Here is a 20,006-nt window from a genome sequence, read left to right as displayed (position 1 = left end):
TGGAACCTGCATGATGGAAAGCCCTGACTTAAAGCGACCAGGTTGCCTACCCCTAATGAAAGGCCCCCAGCAGCTCAAAGGAGGCAGCAGCAAGGACAGCAGAGACAATACGACAACCCTGGAGTCGACTGCCAAGGTTCAAATCCCAGCTCTGCCACTCAGCTGTGATCCCGGGTGAGTCACCTAGGCTCTCAGGCCTGTTTCCAGCATTTAAAACAATACTTTTATAGGCTCCTGTGAGGAGGACAGGAGTTAACAAAGTCCTCTGCACAGCGACCAGCACACACTGGCAAGCCACACCCACCCACCAGCGTTCTCATTTAGGGAGCCAGCCTCACCTGCCCTGTTTGAGCCTTGTCGGCCTCCATCATCTTCCAGGTGTCCTCCTCGGCCCCAGCCTTCTGCAGCTCGGCAGTGCTGCTGTGGTGCCGGCTGGCGTCCCCGCTGTAGGAGGAGGAATTGCTGAGCTGTCTGGGAAAAGCAAGGCACACGGTGTCAGCCAGCCTTGGGCAGGGACAGCAGTCCCAACAGAGTACTAGTACTGACCCAGTTCAAGCTTCTGATTTTACAGATGAACTCAGAGAGGGTAGGGACCCCATGAAAGAAGCGTTCCTTTATGCAGGCATTCTTCAAACAGCATTTTCTTGCCACCAGTGGTCATCAGCTTTTGAGACCATCACAGATCAGGTGACCCAGGACTCTTTTCCCCCTGAGGGAGTCCTGCTCCCTAGGGACTTACAGCATTGGGGAATGACATGGGGTGTGTGTGTGCGTGCGTGTGCGTGCGTGCGCGCGCACACATACATGAGAACACAGGAACACCCCTCTCTCAGCCACGGCTCAGACCCACACAAGCAAAGGTGATGGAGTATAACCCATCCGGGTCACCAACTCTCCTGCCTTCTTGGTTTGCCTGCCTCGATGAAGCAAGCACCCGGCTGGAGGTGCTGGGAGCTAAGGGTGGCCTCCAGCCTGCGGTCAGTTAGGAAATGAGCAGTGAGTCTTGCCAACAGCTGCAGGAAGCGGATCCCAGCTGAGCCTTCAGATAAGACCCTATCCTGGCCGACACCTCAGCTACAGCCTGTGAGAGATGCTGAGCAGAGGAGCCAGTTGAGCCACATCCGGAGCCCCCAATACACAGAAACCATGAGATGACAAACCACGAAGTTTGTGGTAATTTGCTGTGTAGCAACAGAAAATGAATGCCCAGTGTTCTGCATGTTTCTGCTCAGTCTGCCATGCTCTCTCTGGTCTGCATACCACCATCACCTGCCCCTGTTCCCAGGACCACCTGCAGGCACTGCCTCCTCTCGGTTGCTTCAACCACCATGCAGGCCACCCGCCTGAACCTGGCAGCACCCTCATGCCCCCGGTGTGACTCTGGGCATGGCGCTAAGGGCTTTACACACATACGTCCAGCTCCCCACCTCGATAGGTGCACCGACAAAGAAGGAAATCCTCCCACCTGTCCGTGAGATAGAAATCTGAGTCCAGGAGGGTACTGTGCCCAGGGTTCTGAGGGCAGAGCTGCTCATGCCAATCTCCTTCCAGCCCCATTTCTGTGAAATGCCCCACCCCCACCCCCAGAAGAGTAGCTGCAGGCAGCCCCACTCGTCCAGTAATGACTGAGTGCTGGGGGCACAGGGCACTGTCCCCGGTGCTTCACAGGCACCATATCAGGTAAGCCTTACTACAATCCTATGTAGCAAGTACACCACAGACCCTATGTGACAGCTGAGGAAGTGAGACACAGAGAGGTAAAGCAACAAAGTCCACGGAGTGAGGGTCCTCCAAATACCCAATGATCTCACCAAATGCAACCTCCTTCAAAGCAGCAAAGTGTAGAAGTTAGGGGCAGGGGCTCAGAGGCTGGACTTGGGCTCAAATCCCAGCTCAGCTTCTCTCTAGCTGTATAACCAGTGGGGAGCTCTCAGTTTGCTCGTCTGTAAAATGGGAAGATGACAGTAACTACCTCCAGGTTCAATCGACTGTTCAATAGTGCCCTGCTGCATGGAGCTTGGCTAATGGGGCCAGGATGCGAGGAACCGGGCGGGGGTGGGGTCGGGGGGGAGTCCTAATGGCGCATCAAACACAGCAGTTACTATCACTGTGCCTAATTTTAATTGAATGCTGGTTCTTAAAGCCTCAACCCTCCAGGCCCCTCGGAGCGAATTGAGCAAAAATCCACACCATGTAGGGAACTTGGGTGTCAGAAGTGCAGACTGATGGTTAAATCACAAGGCCTGTGTGGATCGTGCCACCTGGGGAACAGTGCCAGGCTCCCCCTTCAGGCCTCTGTGCTCTGGAAAATGAGGTTCCCGGAGGATTTGGGGGAGAGGGGGAGGCAGAAAGCCTCCACTTCCACGACCCTGGAGAGCTGAAGGCCTTTGGTAGGTGGAGCCAAACCACTGGCACCCTGTACCTCCTCTCTCCCCACAGGCGGGCAGAAATGCGGTGCCTCCCTCGCTGCGCTTACCTCTGCGGTTGCTTCCTCGCAGTGTCCGTCACCACCATGCCATTCTCCATCTGCTTCGTCTCTTTCCCTGGACCGCTCATGCCTGCCAATCCTGGCAGAAGACAGAGAAGGGGTAATCATGGTTTCAAGAGCTAATGCCACAAGCAAAGATGAGGAAAACCTGTCGCTTGGGAGGGAGATGGCAGAAAAACCTAGCCTCCAGGAAGCTCAAAAAGCAAGACCTGCCTCATGGGGCCACCAACAGGCTCCGGGCGGGGGCGCAGGAGCTAACTACTAGCTCCCTCGGGGCAGGGGTGATGCTTCCCGAGGGCCCCATTAGCTGAGGGTGTTGGGCCTGGGCAGGTGCCCTGTGCCAGCAGCAATGGGTACAACCCAGTAGGCTGACAGTGCCCTGCTGCATGGAGTTTGGCTAATGGGGCCAGGATGCGAGGAAGCAGACGGGGGGTGGGGGGGAGGGTGCGCAAAGAGGGCACAGCCCTCTGGTCCCCAAGCAGGGGTGATACTCAAAATAAAAAGCAACCCAGTTTGAGAGAGGCACCAGCCAATCAGGTCCCAGGGGTACCCTGTTGTGCCAGGAGTTAACCCTTTGGCTGCCTAATCACAAGGTGGTCCAGAAGGTCCGGGGTAGGGGGTACCCGGGGCGGTGGCTTCCCCAACTGTAAGGAAGTATTTTAATAACTGATACGGCCACCATGGGCACCAGCCGGATATCCACCCAATCCCAGGAGGTACCCACCCATCACTCTAATCACTGTAGCCTCGACAGTGACGCTAACATTTATCAATGGGGTGGTGGCGGCTGTGCTGTGCTGAAATACATCATCCCCTTTCATCTCCCCAACTACTCGGCCAGACACTGATCACCCCAACTCCCCTCTGATGCCCTCCCTCTGGTGCTGGGGGAGAGAGTAAGAGAAAAGCACAATGGTAGGGCCCTACAGGAATGACCCCAGAAGAGGAGGGAGGGATGCAGGAGAGAAGTCACCACAGGGGATCAATACGCAGCCAGGGTGACCCTGGGAACATGCTGCCGAGACACACGCAGAAGCAGGATCCAGAAAGGCCGGCTCTCTGGGGTGACAGCCACGGGAAGACAAGGAAGACAGAAGCTGGGGCTCATTCCAGGGTGAGGGGGAGTTCCAAGCCAATTCTCAATCCTGGCTCTGAACCCACCCCCGGGGGTGCCCAGGGCAGGGGCCTGCACTGACTGTGCAGGGAGACGTGGTCCCATCCCGTGCCGGGTCAGAGCACAGCCAGGTGGGGCGTGTTCTCTCACTTCCTGGTTGTGTGTCCCGGGGAGGTGATGCACCTCTCAGCCTCACCTACCACACCTGTACAGTGGGAGTAACACAGCTCCTGCCCGCATAAGCAGGAAGGTGATGGGCTGAGCATGGCACTCGGTAAGTCTAAGGCCACTGTGTGCTCGTCACCTGCACTTTAAACGTGCTCTACAGAGTTCTGGCACCCAGCCAGGACTGAGAATCGCTTCTTCAAACATTTTCTTTGCTGTCAGTGCCTTTGTTTTTAATTAAAAAAGAAACTAAACAAAAAGGAAGCGTGGTAACAGGCAGGTCGTCCATGCAGCCGCATGCAGCCAGTGCGCCTGTGCCTGCACAGCACCCGGCCCAGGCCGGCCTTGATCGTCTGCTTCTGTGCAGGGGCCGGGGTGCTGAAAACATGCCCTGAGACACCAGTCCTGTGGGCGGGTGCTTCAGAGAGCCTGGCTGTGCACCTGGCTGCCCAGGCCGCCCTCCGTAAGCCACAACCTCCTCTCCTCCTGCTCCTCACTCAGCACGTCCCAAGACTAGGCAGGATCCCCCACAGTGGCCTCGTGTGGCTGCCTCCCCATCTCAGCCCAATTAGCCCACAGGGTGACACGCCCACTGGGGCGGCTGGAGAATTCTCTGCCAGGGGAGGGACTGAGAGTCCATGAAGGGCACTGTGAACGTGTGTGGGCCCACCGTCCCATCTGCCTTCTCCCCAGGGGATTAGCTCCCCCCTTCCTGTGGTCTTTCTCGGCAGGCTCATCCATCAGGGTGCCCCTGGCGTCCCCAGCCAAGGAGGGGAGGCTGCCTAAGGCCAGCCATCAGAACCCCTCTCCCAGGACTCTGAACCATCACTGGCCCCCCAAGGACCAAAGAGCCAACTGATTGTCCCAAAGAAGTCTCGTCCCCAGCGTTCCCATCTCCTGAGTCCTGTTGTCCAGGCTTGCCTTTGGTTCCTGAGCTACCTGGGGTCCTTCCTGTCAACACTTTGTTGTTAAGCGGCTGGCCCTCTGTCTTGACCTGCAACCACACAACACTGGTCATAGAAGGCAGGAGGTATGGGTCTGCTCCAGCGCCAGTCAGGCCTTTACATCTCCAGGGAGAGGGCAGCCTTGCTGGCTGCAATCGGCTAGAGGACATCCCTCCGCTGGGCGCCCACAGCCACCCGCATCACTTCGTCAGCGCTCAGCCCCTGCACTGTTGTGGCCTGCCAAGGTCTTGCCCCGGCCCAGAAGGTATGGGTGGCAAAATAATTAAATAATCAGTCCTAATCAAACTGTTGACAGTCATGGTCCATCTGCCGTGTGCCAGGCCTTGCACAACCAGGATCTCCTTCAAGGTGTGCTAGTCACTCACGGTCACCTAACTGATGAGACAGTAAAGCTCGGCCGCAGTCTCCCAGCTGACAAGCGGGAGAGCTGGAGATTCTAACTGTATCCCCAGGTGCCCACCGGAAAGCCTGGGACAGAGTAGGTGCCCAATAACTGTTTGCTGGATGAACAAGGGAAGGGGTGTGAGAGCAGCCACTCCAGGGCCCCGCGCAGGCATGCAGCAGCAGGGCAAGTCCGTCTATAGCCTCGTGCTGCAAGCACAGGCAATTCTACCCCACGCACCACTGACCTTCCTCCTCCTCGTCCACCACTTTGCCGCCTGGGAATTCACAAGATCCAAGAAAGTGTTAAGAACCGAGGCAAAACACCCTCCCTAAGCCCTCATTTAAATGCCCAGAGTGGATGGATGGGTGTGTTCCCTTAAGGGTGAGGGGCAAGGATGGCTGAGGGACCTGCTGCATTTGTGCCTCCATTTCCCCACCTCACATATTCAGTGGACGGGGGGGTCCCTGACAAGCACACTGCACGAGGCCAGCCCTTTTCTCTAAAGCAGTGGTTCTCAACCTTTCTAATGCCGCGACCCTTTAATACAGTTCCTCATGTTGTGGTGACCCCCAACCATAAAATTATTTTTGTTGCTACTTCATAACTGTAATTTCGCTACTGTTAATGAATCGTAATGTAAATATCTGTTTTCCGATGGTCTTAGGAGACCCTGCTAGTGGTTCTCAACCTGTGGGTCGCGACCCACAGGTTGAGAACCGCTGCTGTAGAGCCTAAGACCATCGGAAAACACAGATATTTACGATTCATAACAGTAGCGAAATTAAAATTATGAAGTAGCAACGAAAATAATTTTATGGTTGGGGGTCACCACAACATGAGGAACTGTATTAAAGGGTCGCGGCATTAGAAAGGTTGAGAACCACTACTCTAAAATCTATAACCATGGGAGTTTAAACATAGAAAGGGCAGACCAATCTTCTGTCTTCACAGCTGTTTCACGGCAGCAGAGGGGAAGAAAAGTATTACAGCAGGCAGGGCAGGGCGGGCCTGGCAGCCGGGAGGCAGCAGAGGCCGCAGCTCCAGCTCACAGCCTTTAGTTCTGAGAGGACTCAAGAACCTCCCTCTGAGTCCTAGTTGGTTTGGCTCAGAGGATAGAACGTTGGCCTGTGGACTGAAGGGTCCCGGGTTCAATTCCAGTCAAGGGCACATGCCCGGGTTGTGGGCTCGATCCCCAGTAGGGGGTGTGCAGGAGGCAGCCAATCAGTGATTCTGATCACTGATGTTTCTCTCTCTCCCTCTCCCTTCCTCTCTGAAATCAATAAAAATATATTAAAAAAAAACAAAAAACCAAAAAACACCTTCCTCTGAGCCAGCTGCACATGGAGCCGAGAAGTGGGGAAGAGAAGGTAACTTGGCTCAGGAATCATCTCGGAACCTCCCAGGCTAGGATGGGGACCCCTTCTCGGGGTTCTCACAGCCTCCCACGCTTGCCTCCAACATCAAGATGTCCTTGACTACTTAGTGTGTCTCCCCATTGAACTGTGGGCTGGACTGGGTTTATCCACGGCTCTATCCTAGCACCGGAACATCCAATGGCGTGTGAGTTTATGCAGGTGGTGCACTGCACAATTCAAGGGGCACCATGCCACACACTGGCTCAAGTGCCAGGCAAACCACAGGCACGCTGTGCCACTGGATGAGCAGGTGACAGATGAACAAGTGAATGGCCACGTGAACAAGCAGAGCTGACCCTGCAGTGCCAGAGGGGCACCACGTCGGCCACAGTGGTGCCATCGCAGAGCCCGGACCCTTAGAGCCGGCTTCTAAACCAGCCCTGAGAGAAATGGTAAAATCAGCTCATTTTGTTTTCAAACCCGGGCTTTTTATGCAGCTGAGTTAATGTCCAAAGCCCAGAGACCTATACAGACTTACACAGGGCACGACCTCAGCAATCAAGGGGAAGTTCATTCACTCACTTAGCACATTAATTGAGTGTCTACTATGTGACAGTCATTGTTCCCTGTCCAGAGGGAACCAAGTAGTCCTCATGGATCTTAAATGCTAAGGGGGAGAGAGACACAAGGAACAAACTAGCAGATCCAGAATTTACTACAAAGAAAATACTACAAAAAAATAAAATAAAATAAAGCAGGGTAGGGGAAAACCAAAGATGCCATGAAATAGTGATTCTTTTTTTTTTTTTAAGCAAAGACAAGAAACGTGTAATTCAGGGACTGCTCCTTGAGTGTGCCTCAGCACCAGGTTGGGGGCTGTGACGTCGATAAGCCAGGGTCGTCCCTGCTCTTGAACCACTTGTGCACTGCCTGGGCTGTGCGCTCAGCCAGCTGCTGGCCCTCAGGGCGGGCACCTCTCAGGCTCACTGTTTATCGCAGCAACACTGCCTTTACTCAAGAAGGTTCTGGAACTCCGCTTGGGCAAGGGCCAGCGGGCACGCCTCCCTCAAGGGAAGGATCCGAGTCGCTGCTCTACAATCAACGCCTCACTTCTGACCAAAAACGGAAGTGACTGGCTGCATCCCCGAACCGCCCCCTCCACTGGGCCCTGAAGGTCCTTCACACTGCAGAGAGGAAGAAATAGGGTCCCTGAGGGCAGCAGGGAGGAATGTGCTCGTGGTACGCGGACTCTCCAGTGGCTGTTTGGCCTTTGCGATAGATTTTTGTAATACAGGGAGGCGCTCATGATCTGATGTTGAAGAAAAAATCATAGGAAGAAGAGGGGCAGGAGAACTGATGGAAAGAGAGCGGGTGGGAAAGAGGCCCAGGCCAGCACGGCCCCTCCCTCTCTGGTGGGAAAGTGGGAGGAGGAGGCTTTCTGCAGTTTGCTATTGTCTACAATGAGCCCACAGTGATTCTATAACCAGTACAAAGAAAAGCAGCGAACATTTGTGATAGGGAAAAAGAAACTTCAAACAAGGTTCTGAAAAGTGGACACGCTGTTGGAATCAAGGTCTTTCTCCCAAGAAAACCAGGGGAGGGCCTGGGCGGCCTGACGTCGGCGCAGAGTGGGTTTCTCAACGTCCTGTGGGCCGCGTGATGCTCTGCCGCCAGTGAGCGGAGGAGGTGTGCTGTGCATTGCAGGGTGTTTAACAGCATCTCTGGGCTCTGCCCACTAGATCCTGGGAGTTCCCACCCCCCAATCCCAGTTGTGACAACCAGACGTGCCTGCAGAAGTTGCCAAGTTTCCCTGAAAGGCACCAATGTTCCCTGGTGAAAACCACTGCTCTGGTTTTAGGTTCCTAATAAAGAAACCAGACCAAACAAAAAATGTTCTTCACCTTCCAGGTACAAAGGTTTTGAGCCAATTTGTAAATCTCTTTGCCACCAAAAAAAAAAAAAAAAAAAAAAAAGAAAAGAAAAGAAAAAAGTGTCCTAGAAAGCAGCATAATGAATGTTTCTGGGGAGGAACATCTCCCCAACCCCAAGCCTGGCTCCTGTTACATCTCCCCCTTCCCTATCCCGATAAGAACCCCAAACCACATTCTCCGTCCCCTCCTCCCCACAAAGACCCGGTTAAGCCAACGAGGGGAAAAAGTTTCCCTTTAGGTGGAGCCAAGAATGCGGTTCAAACAAATCCAAGGTCACTGGCACTTGGAGCTGGCTAAGCGAGACTATGCTGAGCCTTATCGCTGGGCCTTCCAGGGAGGGGGAAAGAAAGGGGGGCCGCCCAGTTTGATTTTAGACACAGGGGCAGAGGACTTTTGTGTCCCACGTGGCAGGAGGCTGGGTGGCTGAATTGGGGAAGTGAGCCCACAGTGGTGCTAGGATGGTAGATAGTAGCTGACGTGCACAAAAAAAAAAAAAAAAAGAGAGAGAGAGAGAGAGAGAGAGAAAGAGAGAGAGAGAGAGAGAGAGAAAAGAAAAAAGAAATTGGCAGCGTTCCATATTCTGCAAAACTGCTTTGGATATGCCTGCAGCTGGGGAGGAATGGAAAAAAAGCCATCTGTGGCTAACAGTGTAAGGATGTTCCCTGCTCACCTGGACAGAGGCGGAGCGGGACCTCATTCTGGGGAAAGACTCAGTTTAACCAACGCGTGTTGCTTTGGGAAGCACAGAGGGTTATTTTCGCCTAACTGTAGCCACCAAGCAGGTTGGTGAAATAAAGTGGTCTCGAAGTAGCCCCTACCCACCATGTAACTTTGACTTGACTCGGGCTCAAAGGTAGGACACTTTGCAGCAAGAAGAAAACAGGCTAGACTTAAGGCAGAACTTTCCAACCACAGGAGCATGAACATGTAGAAACTCATTCCAACCAGGGAGTTTAAAAGCTGAAGGGAGGATCAGCTATCTCATGCTGGCAAAAAAAAAAAATACACACACTTTTAAAACTAGGGTGCTGTAGAAACCAAGATGGCGGCATAGGTAAACACCTAAACTGCTGCCTCGCACAACAATTTCAAAACTACAACTAAAAGACAGAACGGACACCATCCAGAACCACAGGAAAGCTGGCTGAGTGAAAATTCTACAACTAGAAGGAAGGAGAAAAGCTCACAGAGAATTGGAGGTACAGCAAAGGGGCTTTGTGCACGCAGAGAGGAAGGGCGGCTGAGAGCCTGGCTGACTTTCTCTGGCAGAAGGGGGAAGGAAGCCTCCGACCACACTGAACCCCAGTTCTGACTGCACTGAACCCCAGTTCCGGGCGAACCCCTGGGGACCCACGCTCTTGTGGGGGGAGTCTGGACTCTCGGGCGGAGACTCGGGAGCCGGGGAAGGCGGAGGACTGAAAGTGCGCACGCGCACGCGCGCGCCAGTGCGCACAAAGGCTGCGGGGGTTGCCACAGGCTTTCCCTAGTGGAAGGGAGTCAGAGGCTCCTGACAGCACTGAGCCCCAGTTCTGACTGCAGTGAACCCCAGTTCCAGGCGAGCCCCTGGGGACCCACGCTCTTGTGGGGGGAGTCTGGACTCTCAGGCGGAGACTCGAGCTGGGGAAGGCGGAGGACTGAAAGCGCACATGCGCGCAAGGGCAAGGCTGACAGGAAGCCAAGACTGAGACTCCACCCCATCCAAGCTGAGCACAGAGGCTATTGCAATTTGGCAAGTCTAATCCTATAAGGCTGTCTCCAGCACCGAACTTCTCCCAGCATAGACACAGCTGATCCTTACAGCCAACTGGCCCGGAGGTCAATTCTTCCCAGTGATACCAACAACAATAAAGACTTAATTACAACAAGGCTGTACACACAGTCCACAAAGGGGTGCACCAAGAGTGTCCACCTCAGGCTAACTGGGGAAGCAGACCCACTGGGCCATATTGGAAACCTAGCACAAATATCTACCTTACCAACTCAGGGAATCAGTGAAAATGCGGGGTCAAAGAATCAGATCACAAACGAAAGAAATGGAGGAAAACAAACGACTGGATATAGAATTCAAAACCACGGTTATAAGACTTTTTAAGAATATCCTAGAAAAGGCCGATAAATATAACGAGACCCTCGAAGATATGAAAAAGGACCAACTAGAAATTAAACATACACTGACTGAAATAAAAAATATTATACAGAGACCCAGAAACAGACTAGAGGAACACAAGAATCAAGTCAAAGAATTGAAATACAAAGAAGCAAAAAACACTCAACTGAAAAAGCAAAAAGCAAAAAAAAAAAATCCAAAAAGTTGAAGATAGTGTAAGAAGACTCTGGGACAACTTCAAGCGTACCAACATCAGAATTATGGGGGTGCCAGAAGAAGAGAGAGAGCAAGATACTGAAAACCTATTTGAAAAAATAATGACCGAAAACTTCCCCCACCTGGTGAAAGAAATAGACTTACAAGTCCAGGAAGCACACAGAACCCCAAACAAAAGGAATCCAAAGAGGACCACACCAAGACACATCATAATTAAAATGCCAAGAGCAAAAGACAAAGAGAGAATATTAAAAGTAGCAAGAGAAAAACAGTTAATTACCTACAAGGGAGCACCCATACGACTGTCAGCTGACTTCTCAACAGAAACTATGCAGGCCAGACGGGAGTGGCAAGAAATTTTCAATGTGATGAATAGCAAGAACCTACAACCAAGATTACTCTACCCAGCAAAGCTATCATTCAGAATTGAAGGGCAGATAAAGAGCTTCACAGATAAGAAAAAGCTGAAGGAGTTCATCACCACCAAACCAGTATTATATGAAATGCTGAAAGGTATTCTTAAAGAAGAGGAAGAAGAAAAAAGTAAAGAGAAAAATTATGAACAACAAATACATATCTATCAACAAGCGAACCTAAAAATCAAGTGAATTAAAAACCTGAGGAACAGAATAATCTGGTGAATATAATAGAATCAGGGGCATAGAAAGGGAGTGGACTGATAATTCTCAGGGGGAAAGGGGTATGGGGAGTTCATGAAGAGAATGGACAAAAATCATACACCTATGGATGAGGACAGTGGGGGGGAGGTAAGGGCAGAAGGTGGGGTGGGAAATGGGTGGAGGGGAGCTATGGGGGGAAAAAGGAGAAATAATTGTAATAATCTGAATAAAGATTTATTTAAAAAATAAAAAAATAATAAAAATAAAACTAGGGTGCATAGTGGCACTATTCGTAATAGCCAAAGAGTGAAATCAACTAAAAAATGTTCAACTAATAAATAGATAAATAAAATGATGTGGTGTGCTCACACAATGGAATATTATTCAACAATTAAAAAAATAAAGTCTGGACCTGGCCAGGTGGCTCAGTTTCTGTACACCAGAAAGGTTGCAGGTTTGATCCCCGGTCGGGGCATGTACAGGAAGCAACCAATTGATGTTTCTCACACCAATGTTTCTCTCTCCCTCCCTCCCTCCAAAAATCAATGAAAACACCCCTGGGTGAGGATTAAAAAAAAAAAAGAAGAAAAGAAATGAAGTATGAGACATGCTACCACACAGATAAACCTTGAAAACATCGTGCTAAGTGAAGAAAGTCAGCCCCCAAACTCCACATTACAGAATCCCACTCACATGAAACGTCCAGAGGAGACAAATCCATAGAGATGGCAAGTAGATTCGTGGTTGCTAGGACCTGGGGGCCTGGGAGAAGATGGGAAGTGACCGCTACTGGTTCGAGGTTTTCTTGAGGGCTGATGAAAATGTTCTGAAATTGACTCTGGGTAAGGGCTGCACAACTCTGAGTATAAAAATTACTGGACTGTACACGTTCACTGGGCGAATTGTACGGTATGTGAACCATATCTCAATAAAGCACTAATTAAGAACCACTAGGACCTCTGTGGCAAACTCTAAGTCAGAGGGATGAATGAGCTTCTACCCCAGGCAGACCTGGAGGCCACTGAAGGAGCAGAGGCCTGGAAACGCGGAGACCAGACCTGATCCCACCCCACCTGCAGCCAGTGGGTGTCCTCAGGCAAGCTGCTTCCTCTCTCTGACATTCAGTGGCTTTCCACTGCATTTAGACCAAACCCAAACTCCTTACCCTGATGTTCTGGAGGGTGACCCCCTCACCAGTCTCACCTCCCACACCCATTCCTTGCCCACCATGGTCTGAACACACTGGCCTCCTTTTTGTTCCTTAAACAAACTGAGCAAACAAATGCCTGAGGCCTTTGCACTTGCTGTTCCCTGTGTCAGAACACTGTTCCTCACACCTCCTTGCTGGCTCCTTTCCATGCCAATGTCACTTCCTCAGAGGGCTTCTTTGACCACCCTGCCACACCCCAGCACATTATTCTGCATTTTTAACAATCATAGCACTTTATGCTGTATGAAACCATCTATATTTGTTGATCTGCTTATTGCCTTTCTCTCCCACTAGATACTAAGCTCTACGAGGACAGGGATTTGTCTATACATGCGCATTTCTGTTTCTCTAAAACATAGGACAGTGCTGTTTTGTGTCTCCTCTGTCCCACCCCGCCCCCCCTGAAATACTTCAGAATGTGTCTGTGTTTGGAGATAAGGTCTTTGCAGATATCACTAGTTAAGATGAGGTCATTAGGGTGGGCCCTGATCCTATATTAGTGGTGTCCTTATAAAAAGGGGTAAATTTATGCCCGGCCAACATGGCTCAGCAGTTGAGCGTCAACCTATGAAGCAGGAGGTCACAGTTCAATTCCCAGTCAGGGCACATGCCGAGGTTGCGGGCTCCATCTTCAGTGTGGGGCGTGCAGGAGGCAGCCGATCAATGATTCTCATCATTGATGTTTCTATCTCTCTTTACCTCTTCCTTCCTCTCTGAAACCGATAAAAATATATTTTAAAAAATAAAATAAAAAGGGGTAAATTTAGAGACAGACACACAGGGTGAACACCATATGAAGATGAAGGCAAATAGGGTGATGCTTCTACAAGCCAAGGGATGCCTGAGTTTTGCACAAACCCCAGAAGCTGGAGAGAAGCGTGGAACAGACATTTCCTCACAGCCTCAGGCGGAGCCCGCCCTGCCAACAGCTTCACCTAAGACTTCCAGCTGCCAGAACTGTGAGACAGTACATTTTGGTTGTTTAAGCTACTGTTTGTGGTACTTTGGTATAGCAGCCCTAGGAAAATAATACGAGTACTTGACACACAGTAGGTGCTCAATTCATACCTCTTGCATGACTAAGTCAATAAACAGTAAGTAGCTTCCTTAGCGATCAGCCCCTTTCACAAAGCCTGGGACCCACCTGCTCCCGGCATAGAAGGGACAAGATTCTTTAAGCCCCAACTCCCTCACCAGAGACCTGGGAGTAGTAATTCCACCTCCCTCACGAGCTGTTAGGAGGATTCAGCAAGATGACTTCTGTGAACAGAGGCGCCAGGAAGCGCTCCACATCACAGACATTCAGTGACAACTCTGCCCGGGGAGCCGTGTGCGGCACCCCTGTGACCCTGCCCCTGAACACAGTCTATCGGAGACCTGTCTGGGGACCAAGTGTATAGCAAACACACTGCACAGGCTCAGGAAGTCTGTAATCAGCTCCTGGAAGAGCAGACAGGGTAGGGCAGTTGACCTCTGTGTAGTTCCACTCTTTTTAGCCACAGCTGAAACCAAAGCCGAAAGGCATCAGATGACTGCTCCGCGTTCACAAGGCCGGAGCTCGGAGCCAAGGTGAGCGGAGGCTCGCCTGAGCGCCAGTCTGACCGACCAAACACAGGACAACCGGCAAAGGCTGCAAACCAATCCCCTGGCTTTTGCACCACATGATAAGGGAGAACAGGATTCTTAGAAGTCTTGCCCTGTCTGCTTCAAGTAAGGACGGGGGAGGTCCCAGCCCAGAATTCAAAAGGTGCCTCTGAGGCTGTCCCTGCTCTGAGGCCTAGCCTGGGCGGGGAGACGGGGAGCAGTGGCTGGGAAGGAGGCAGGTCTGTCTCGACCTGGCGGGTGCCAAGGGCATGGGGAGTAAAAGAGAGGCAGCAGCTGCCATTTACTGACGACTCGGTGCAGGGGCGTCACATACCGTGGCACATTAAAGCGGCACCTGGTGCTGCAAGGCTGGTTCTGCTGTTATACTGCTTTATCAATGGGGAAACTGAGGCTCAGAAGGGGTTTGAGGTCACACAGCTGGTAACAGCAGCAGCTGGGATTCAAGCCAGGTCCTGCCAACTGCACGTCTGCACGCTCAACCACCTTGTCTCATCTGGGTTAAGCCACATGCCACCGGCTTCTCAGCCTCGTGGGAGCCTGGAGGACTGTAATAATCACTGTCCCTAATTTTGTCACAAGGACCCTGAAGCTCAGGAGACCCACAGCCCATCACAGAAAGTATCAGGACTAGCGCCGGGTCTGCTGACCAGGCCATAAGCACTGGGACCCCTTCTTACCTCAGCCTAAAGGGTCCTTCCAGGTGGTTCCTGAGGGGGCCTGGCCCCACCCCTGCCTGACGCCCTGATGAGTGGCCCAGTGGCTGATGGAAACCTGCAGGGGACAACTGGAGCCCTGAAAGGCGCCCCCGTCCTCCCACCCACCTCCCCTCCATGCTGGAGGCAGCACACCACCCTACCTTCGTCCTGCTCCGTCTGCTCCTGTTCGGCGCTGGAGTATGTGCGCAGGAACTCGGCGAAGGCCCCGTCCCGGGCCAGCAGCTCCTGGTAGGAGCCCATCTCGGAGATCTTGCCACCACTCATGACGATGATGACATCCACCTGTGGCAGGTAGCTGATACCATGCGTGACCAGGAGCCGAGTCTGCGGGCAAAGTGGAGACCAGGTGAATCGGCACACACGTGCGACAGGGAATCGCCCCGCACCTAGGACAATTGTGGGTGCTTTCATTCAGCACCTGTGCCAGCACCTGGGGGAGGAGGGTGGTGGTAACAGGGAAGGACTCAAAGATCCTGCCCCAGATTCCAGGGTCGGGGAGAAATGAACAACTTGAGTTAAAACTAGGTGCTGGATGGTGACACAGCACACAGGGGGCAGGGCACTGATGTGGGATGAGCGTTGCAATTTTAGTAAGGTGATGGGAAAGGCTATTTTTGAAGAAAAATCTGAAGGACGGAAGGGAGGGAGGGAACCAGGCACATGTAGACAAATAAACAAAGGGCTCTGGCCCTGAGCAGTGGTTAGAGCATCGGCCTGTGCACCGAAGGCCTGCAGGTTCCATTTCCAGTCAAAGGCTCATACCTGGGTGGCAGGTTCGGTCCTAGCCCTGGTCAGGGTGAGTGCGAGAGGCAACCAATGGATGTGTCTCTCTCACATAGATGTTTCTTTCTCTCTCTCTCTCTCTCTCTTCCCCTCCCTACTTCCCTTCCACTCTCAAAAAATCAATGGGAAAATATCCTTGAGTGAGGATTACCAACAAAAAGGACTCTGATGCAAAACAATTTGCATGCAATGGCTTCATTTTTTTAAGTAACCACCCACTCCCACGCCCCCCCTCCACCCACCCCAACTATAAAATTTGTAAATGTGTCTATCTTTACCTAATGATCTGAATGTTTGGGAAGACACTCATCAAACCACCTGAGTTGACAAACTTTTCCTTAAAGGGCCAGATGGTAAACATTTTCAGTTCTATGGGCTCTCCAGCCACTGTGGCAACGAGTGGCTCTGAAGTGGTAGCATGATGGCAGCCATGCACAGGCATGAACAGAAGGGCGGGCCGTGCTCCCAAAAGGCTTTACTGACAGACGCTGATATTTAAGCTTAATGCCATTTTCACATGTCACCACATTATTATCTTTCTTCAGATGTTTTCCAACAACTTAAAAATGTAAAGGGCTGGATTGAAACAGAGCAGGCCAGGCCCTGGCCCGCCCTTGAGAGAGGAGCTGGGTGCAGAATGAGGGAGGACCATTTTTTTAAATTCTACACACACTCTTTGTACTCTTTAATTTTGTATGACTTCAATAACAATTTTTTTATTCAAAAATCATGTCTGTACAGAATTGGTTGTGGTGTGTATGGGAACGCTTCAATAGGCAAGTGGCAAAATGCTCACTACATATGTGCGCAACATGATAACCCTATCGGAGCGCTTACACACACAGCAAGAAGATGTGAACGAAATACAAAAACCCCTAAGTGGGACAATGATGCCTAACTGCTTTGTACTTTTTCACATTTTTCTGAATCATCTATACCAGTGGTCGGCAAACTGCGGCTCACGGGCCACATGCGGCTCTTTGGCCCCTTGAGTGTGGCTCTTCCACGGCCTGGGTGAGTCTATTTTGAAGAAGTGGCGTTAGAAGAAGTTTAAGTTTAAAAAATTTGGCTCAAAAGAAATTTCAATCGTTGTACTGTTGATATTTGGCTCTGCTGACTAATGAGTTTGCCGACCACTGATCTATACTTTTCCCATGGACATGTTACTTTTTTTTTTTTTTTTTTTTTTTTTAAATATATTTTATTGATATTTTACAGAGAGGAAGGGAGAGGGACAGAGAGCTAGAAACATCGATGAGAGAGAAACATCGATCAGCTGCCTCCTGCACACCTCCCACTGGGGATGTGCCCGCAACCAAGGCACGTGCCCCTGACCGGAATCGAACCTGGGACCCTTCAGTCCGCAGGCCGACGCTCTATCCACTGAGCCAAACCGGTTTCGGCGACATGTTACTTTTTTAATCAGGAAAAAAAAGGAAAGAAAGAACCAGCACTCCTATGCCCAAACTCCCTCTAAAAAATAAAATAAAATAATAAAAGAGGATCAGAGCCATTCCCTGTTGGGTCGGAGTTTTTCTGCTCCAAACCGTTGCCCCGCGGCCTGTGGTCACTTTGGAAAGGAAGGGAGAGCTGCCTGCTCGGTCACAGGGGACCTTGGGTGGGATTTCTTTCTCTGGAGGCACCATCACTGTTGAATCAGGAAGAGGGGGCCCTTTTCTGGCCAAGTGGAGGCAATGACTTCAAGTCAGGGCCAAGGACTCCCCCATTCTGGGAAGGGTTCCAAGGGAAGCATTAGAAAAGTGTTCTTAAGTCCAATTAAAAAAAAAAAAAAAAAAAAAAAAAAAAAAAAAAAGCCGGGAAGTGAAGGATTCCCAAAGGAGACACATTCCGACAACCAAAGCACAAAAGAGCCAGGCCTCGAGCCCGGCCCCTGCCCCTTCCGCAGGTACCTTGCTCTTCAGCATCCCCTTGGGACCGATCACATGTTCAAATATGTGTTTTCCCACGTGGGCATCCACCGCCGACAGCGGGTCATCGAAGAGGTAGACGTCGGAGTCACAGTACACGGCCCGGGCCAGGCTCACGCGCTGCTTCTGGCCCCCAGACAGGTTCACGCCCTGGGGAGACACATGGCAGAAAGTGGGTTTACTGGGAAACCTCAAGAAATGCAGGGAGGGCAACCTGTGTGGGAGTCAGCAGACCCGGGCTGGAGACCCCGCGGGGCTGCACCCTCCTCTGGCTGTGCAGAGCAGAGGCATGAGATTGCACCTGCACTACTGCGGGTTCTCGTCCCAGCACAGGATTAGCCTCACCTGTAAAACAGGTAGAAGACCTGAGCCTCCAGGGAGCTGCTGAGCGGAGACCCAGGACAGAGTGGGTGTTTAGCAAAGGTTGACACTGAACAATGTTGGCCAAGAGAAAGGCTCCTGATCTTTGAGTCTGATGGAAGGCACCAGAACATGTGGCAACACTATCATTACTGCTATTACTGTTGCAATTTATTTATTTATTTTTTTTTTGCTGTTGTTAATCCTTGCCCGAGGATTTTCAATTTTCCATTGATTTTTAGAGAGAGTGGGGCGGGGGGAGAGACAGAGAGAGAGAAACATCAATGTGAGAGAGACATCTATTGGTTGCCTCCCCAACAAGGGCTGGGGATTGAGCCTGCAACCGAGGTGCGTGTCCTTGACCAGAATCGAACCCAGGACCCTTCAGTCCGCAGGCTGACGCTCTATCCATTGAGCCAAACCAGCTAGGGCTACTCTTGTTATTGTTAACAGCTAATGGTTTTTGAGAGCTCACTCTGGATCTAGCACTCACTGGTGAAGCCACACACAGTCCAGGCAGGCTGCACCCTGGGGGCACTGGGACCCAGCCCCACTCACTAGCAGGAAAGGTACCAATTTCTAATTCGCACAAGAGCACCACATGGGCCATACAGCAGCAGCCCTGTCCCTCCCAGGACAGATGGCCCATTGTCATTTCCATATCTGGCTGGGAATCAAAAGTGGACACCCACTGGGTTAGCGCCAGCCTCCCTGGGAGATGCCCTCCATCCCCATGCACCAAGATGGTGTCCTGGCAGCCAGGGTTTTGGGCTTGGTCCCTCTGGACGCAGCTTTCTGGTCCAGGGGCAGATATGAGACCTGAGCTAGCCCAATCATATTCTCTTCCTCCAGATTCTGGTGCTGGGACCCAGACAAGGAGAGTTAGGAGTCACCAAGTGGCACATACAGGCACTTAAAAAAAAAAAAAAAAGAAACAAATAATAACTTCAAAAAGCTAATTGGCAGATTTCCCTCTACTGAAATAAATTATTCATCAACTAAGAAAGCTGATTGAGCCACTATCTTGTAACTGAAAATGGACAAGAAAGCTCTTTGGTGCTGCTGTGGAACATTTGCATTTGCCTAGTGCACACCAGGTGACCACCAGGGGGCGCTAAGACAGGCTAGCCAGTCAGTAAAGCACGTGCAAAGGCCCGGAGGTGGGAAGGGGTTCAGGCAACTCACTTAGCCTCTCCCTACCTCATTTTCCTTGACCACTAACGGGGGAAAACAGTAAATCCCAACAGGCTTGTGTGAAGACAAAATATGTATAAAATGTGTAGCACTGTATGTACTAGTGCCTACTCAGTAAATGCTCAGAAGTATTAACTATTTTATTATAACTGTTTTGAAAGAGACTGCGAACATCTGAATTACTGACACCCCTCCTCCCTGTATAGTGCCCTTTGTCATGGGATTTTGCAGTCACATGACTACAAATGTAGAGTGCACTTTCTGGTCCCTTGTCTTTGGGCTCAACCAAGTGACCTACCCACTCTGTGGTGGAAAGAACAGTGTGCTTTAAGGGACATCACATTACTTTTTGTTCTCTTGGACTCTCACCATGAGAAGAACTTTCCCCTGGGGAGCGGCTGCCCCCTCCGCATAGGCCCCAGAAAGAAGCCGTGTGGAGCCAAGTCAGCTGTCCTGCAACATGAAGCCCAGTCCGGGTCAGCCAATCACAGTCAACTCACACACCCACAAGTGGGGAATAAGTGTTTAACGTCGTAAGTCACTGAGATTTTCTGTGATTGTTACACAGCAATAACTGACTGTTACAGGGGCCATGATGAAGACATACTGACCTTCTCACCAATCTCCGTCCGGTCCCCGCTGGGCAGGATTTCCAGATCTGGGAGGAGGGCACAGGCTTCTATCACCGACTTATAGTACCTTTCCTGTAGCTGGCGTCCAAAAAGGATGTTTTCTCGGAGAGAATCATTCTGAATCCAGGCCTGCTGGGGGACGTAGGCCACTGAGCCCTACATGGCAAGTGGAGAAGAAAGCAAGAGACAGGAAGACCTACTTGGTTAACAAGATAGCAGCCAGCTCACCACA

The 20,006-nt window shown here is 51.3% G+C and overlaps 1 protein-coding gene across 2 annotated transcripts in view; it reads right to left on the bottom strand.

Moving 5' to 3' along the window:
- Positions 1 to 20,006, bottom strand: part of ABCC1 (ATP binding cassette subfamily C member 1 (ABCC1 blood group)) — a 160,894-nt gene that overhangs the window by 18,901 nt on the left and 121,987 nt on the right. The window contains exons 17-22 of one of the 2 annotated variants that reach the window (XM_080679392.1): positions 19,754 to 19,930; positions 17,571 to 17,738; positions 15,018 to 15,201; positions 5,362 to 5,391; positions 2,477 to 2,567; positions 339 to 471 (exon numbers count right to left, since the gene is read on the bottom strand). In XM_080679392.1, the coding sequence (XP_080535518.1) occupies positions 339 to 471; positions 2,477 to 2,567; positions 5,362 to 5,391; positions 15,018 to 15,201; positions 17,571 to 17,738; positions 19,754 to 19,930 (783 nt within the window). The remainder of the gene's footprint in view (positions 1 to 338; positions 472 to 2,476; positions 2,568 to 5,361; positions 5,392 to 15,017; positions 15,202 to 17,570; positions 17,739 to 19,753; positions 19,931 to 20,006) is intronic. The other variant, XM_080679393.1, reaches the window with a different exon arrangement.

Source organism: Plecotus auritus, assembly GCF_963455305.1.
Source record: "Plecotus auritus genome assembly, chromosome: 7".
In the NCBI taxonomy this organism is placed as follows: Eukaryota; Metazoa; Chordata; class Mammalia; order Chiroptera; family Vespertilionidae; genus Plecotus; species Plecotus auritus.
The sequence above is the reverse complement of the archived record's forward strand: the minus strand, read 5'-3'. Positions and strand labels throughout refer to the sequence as shown.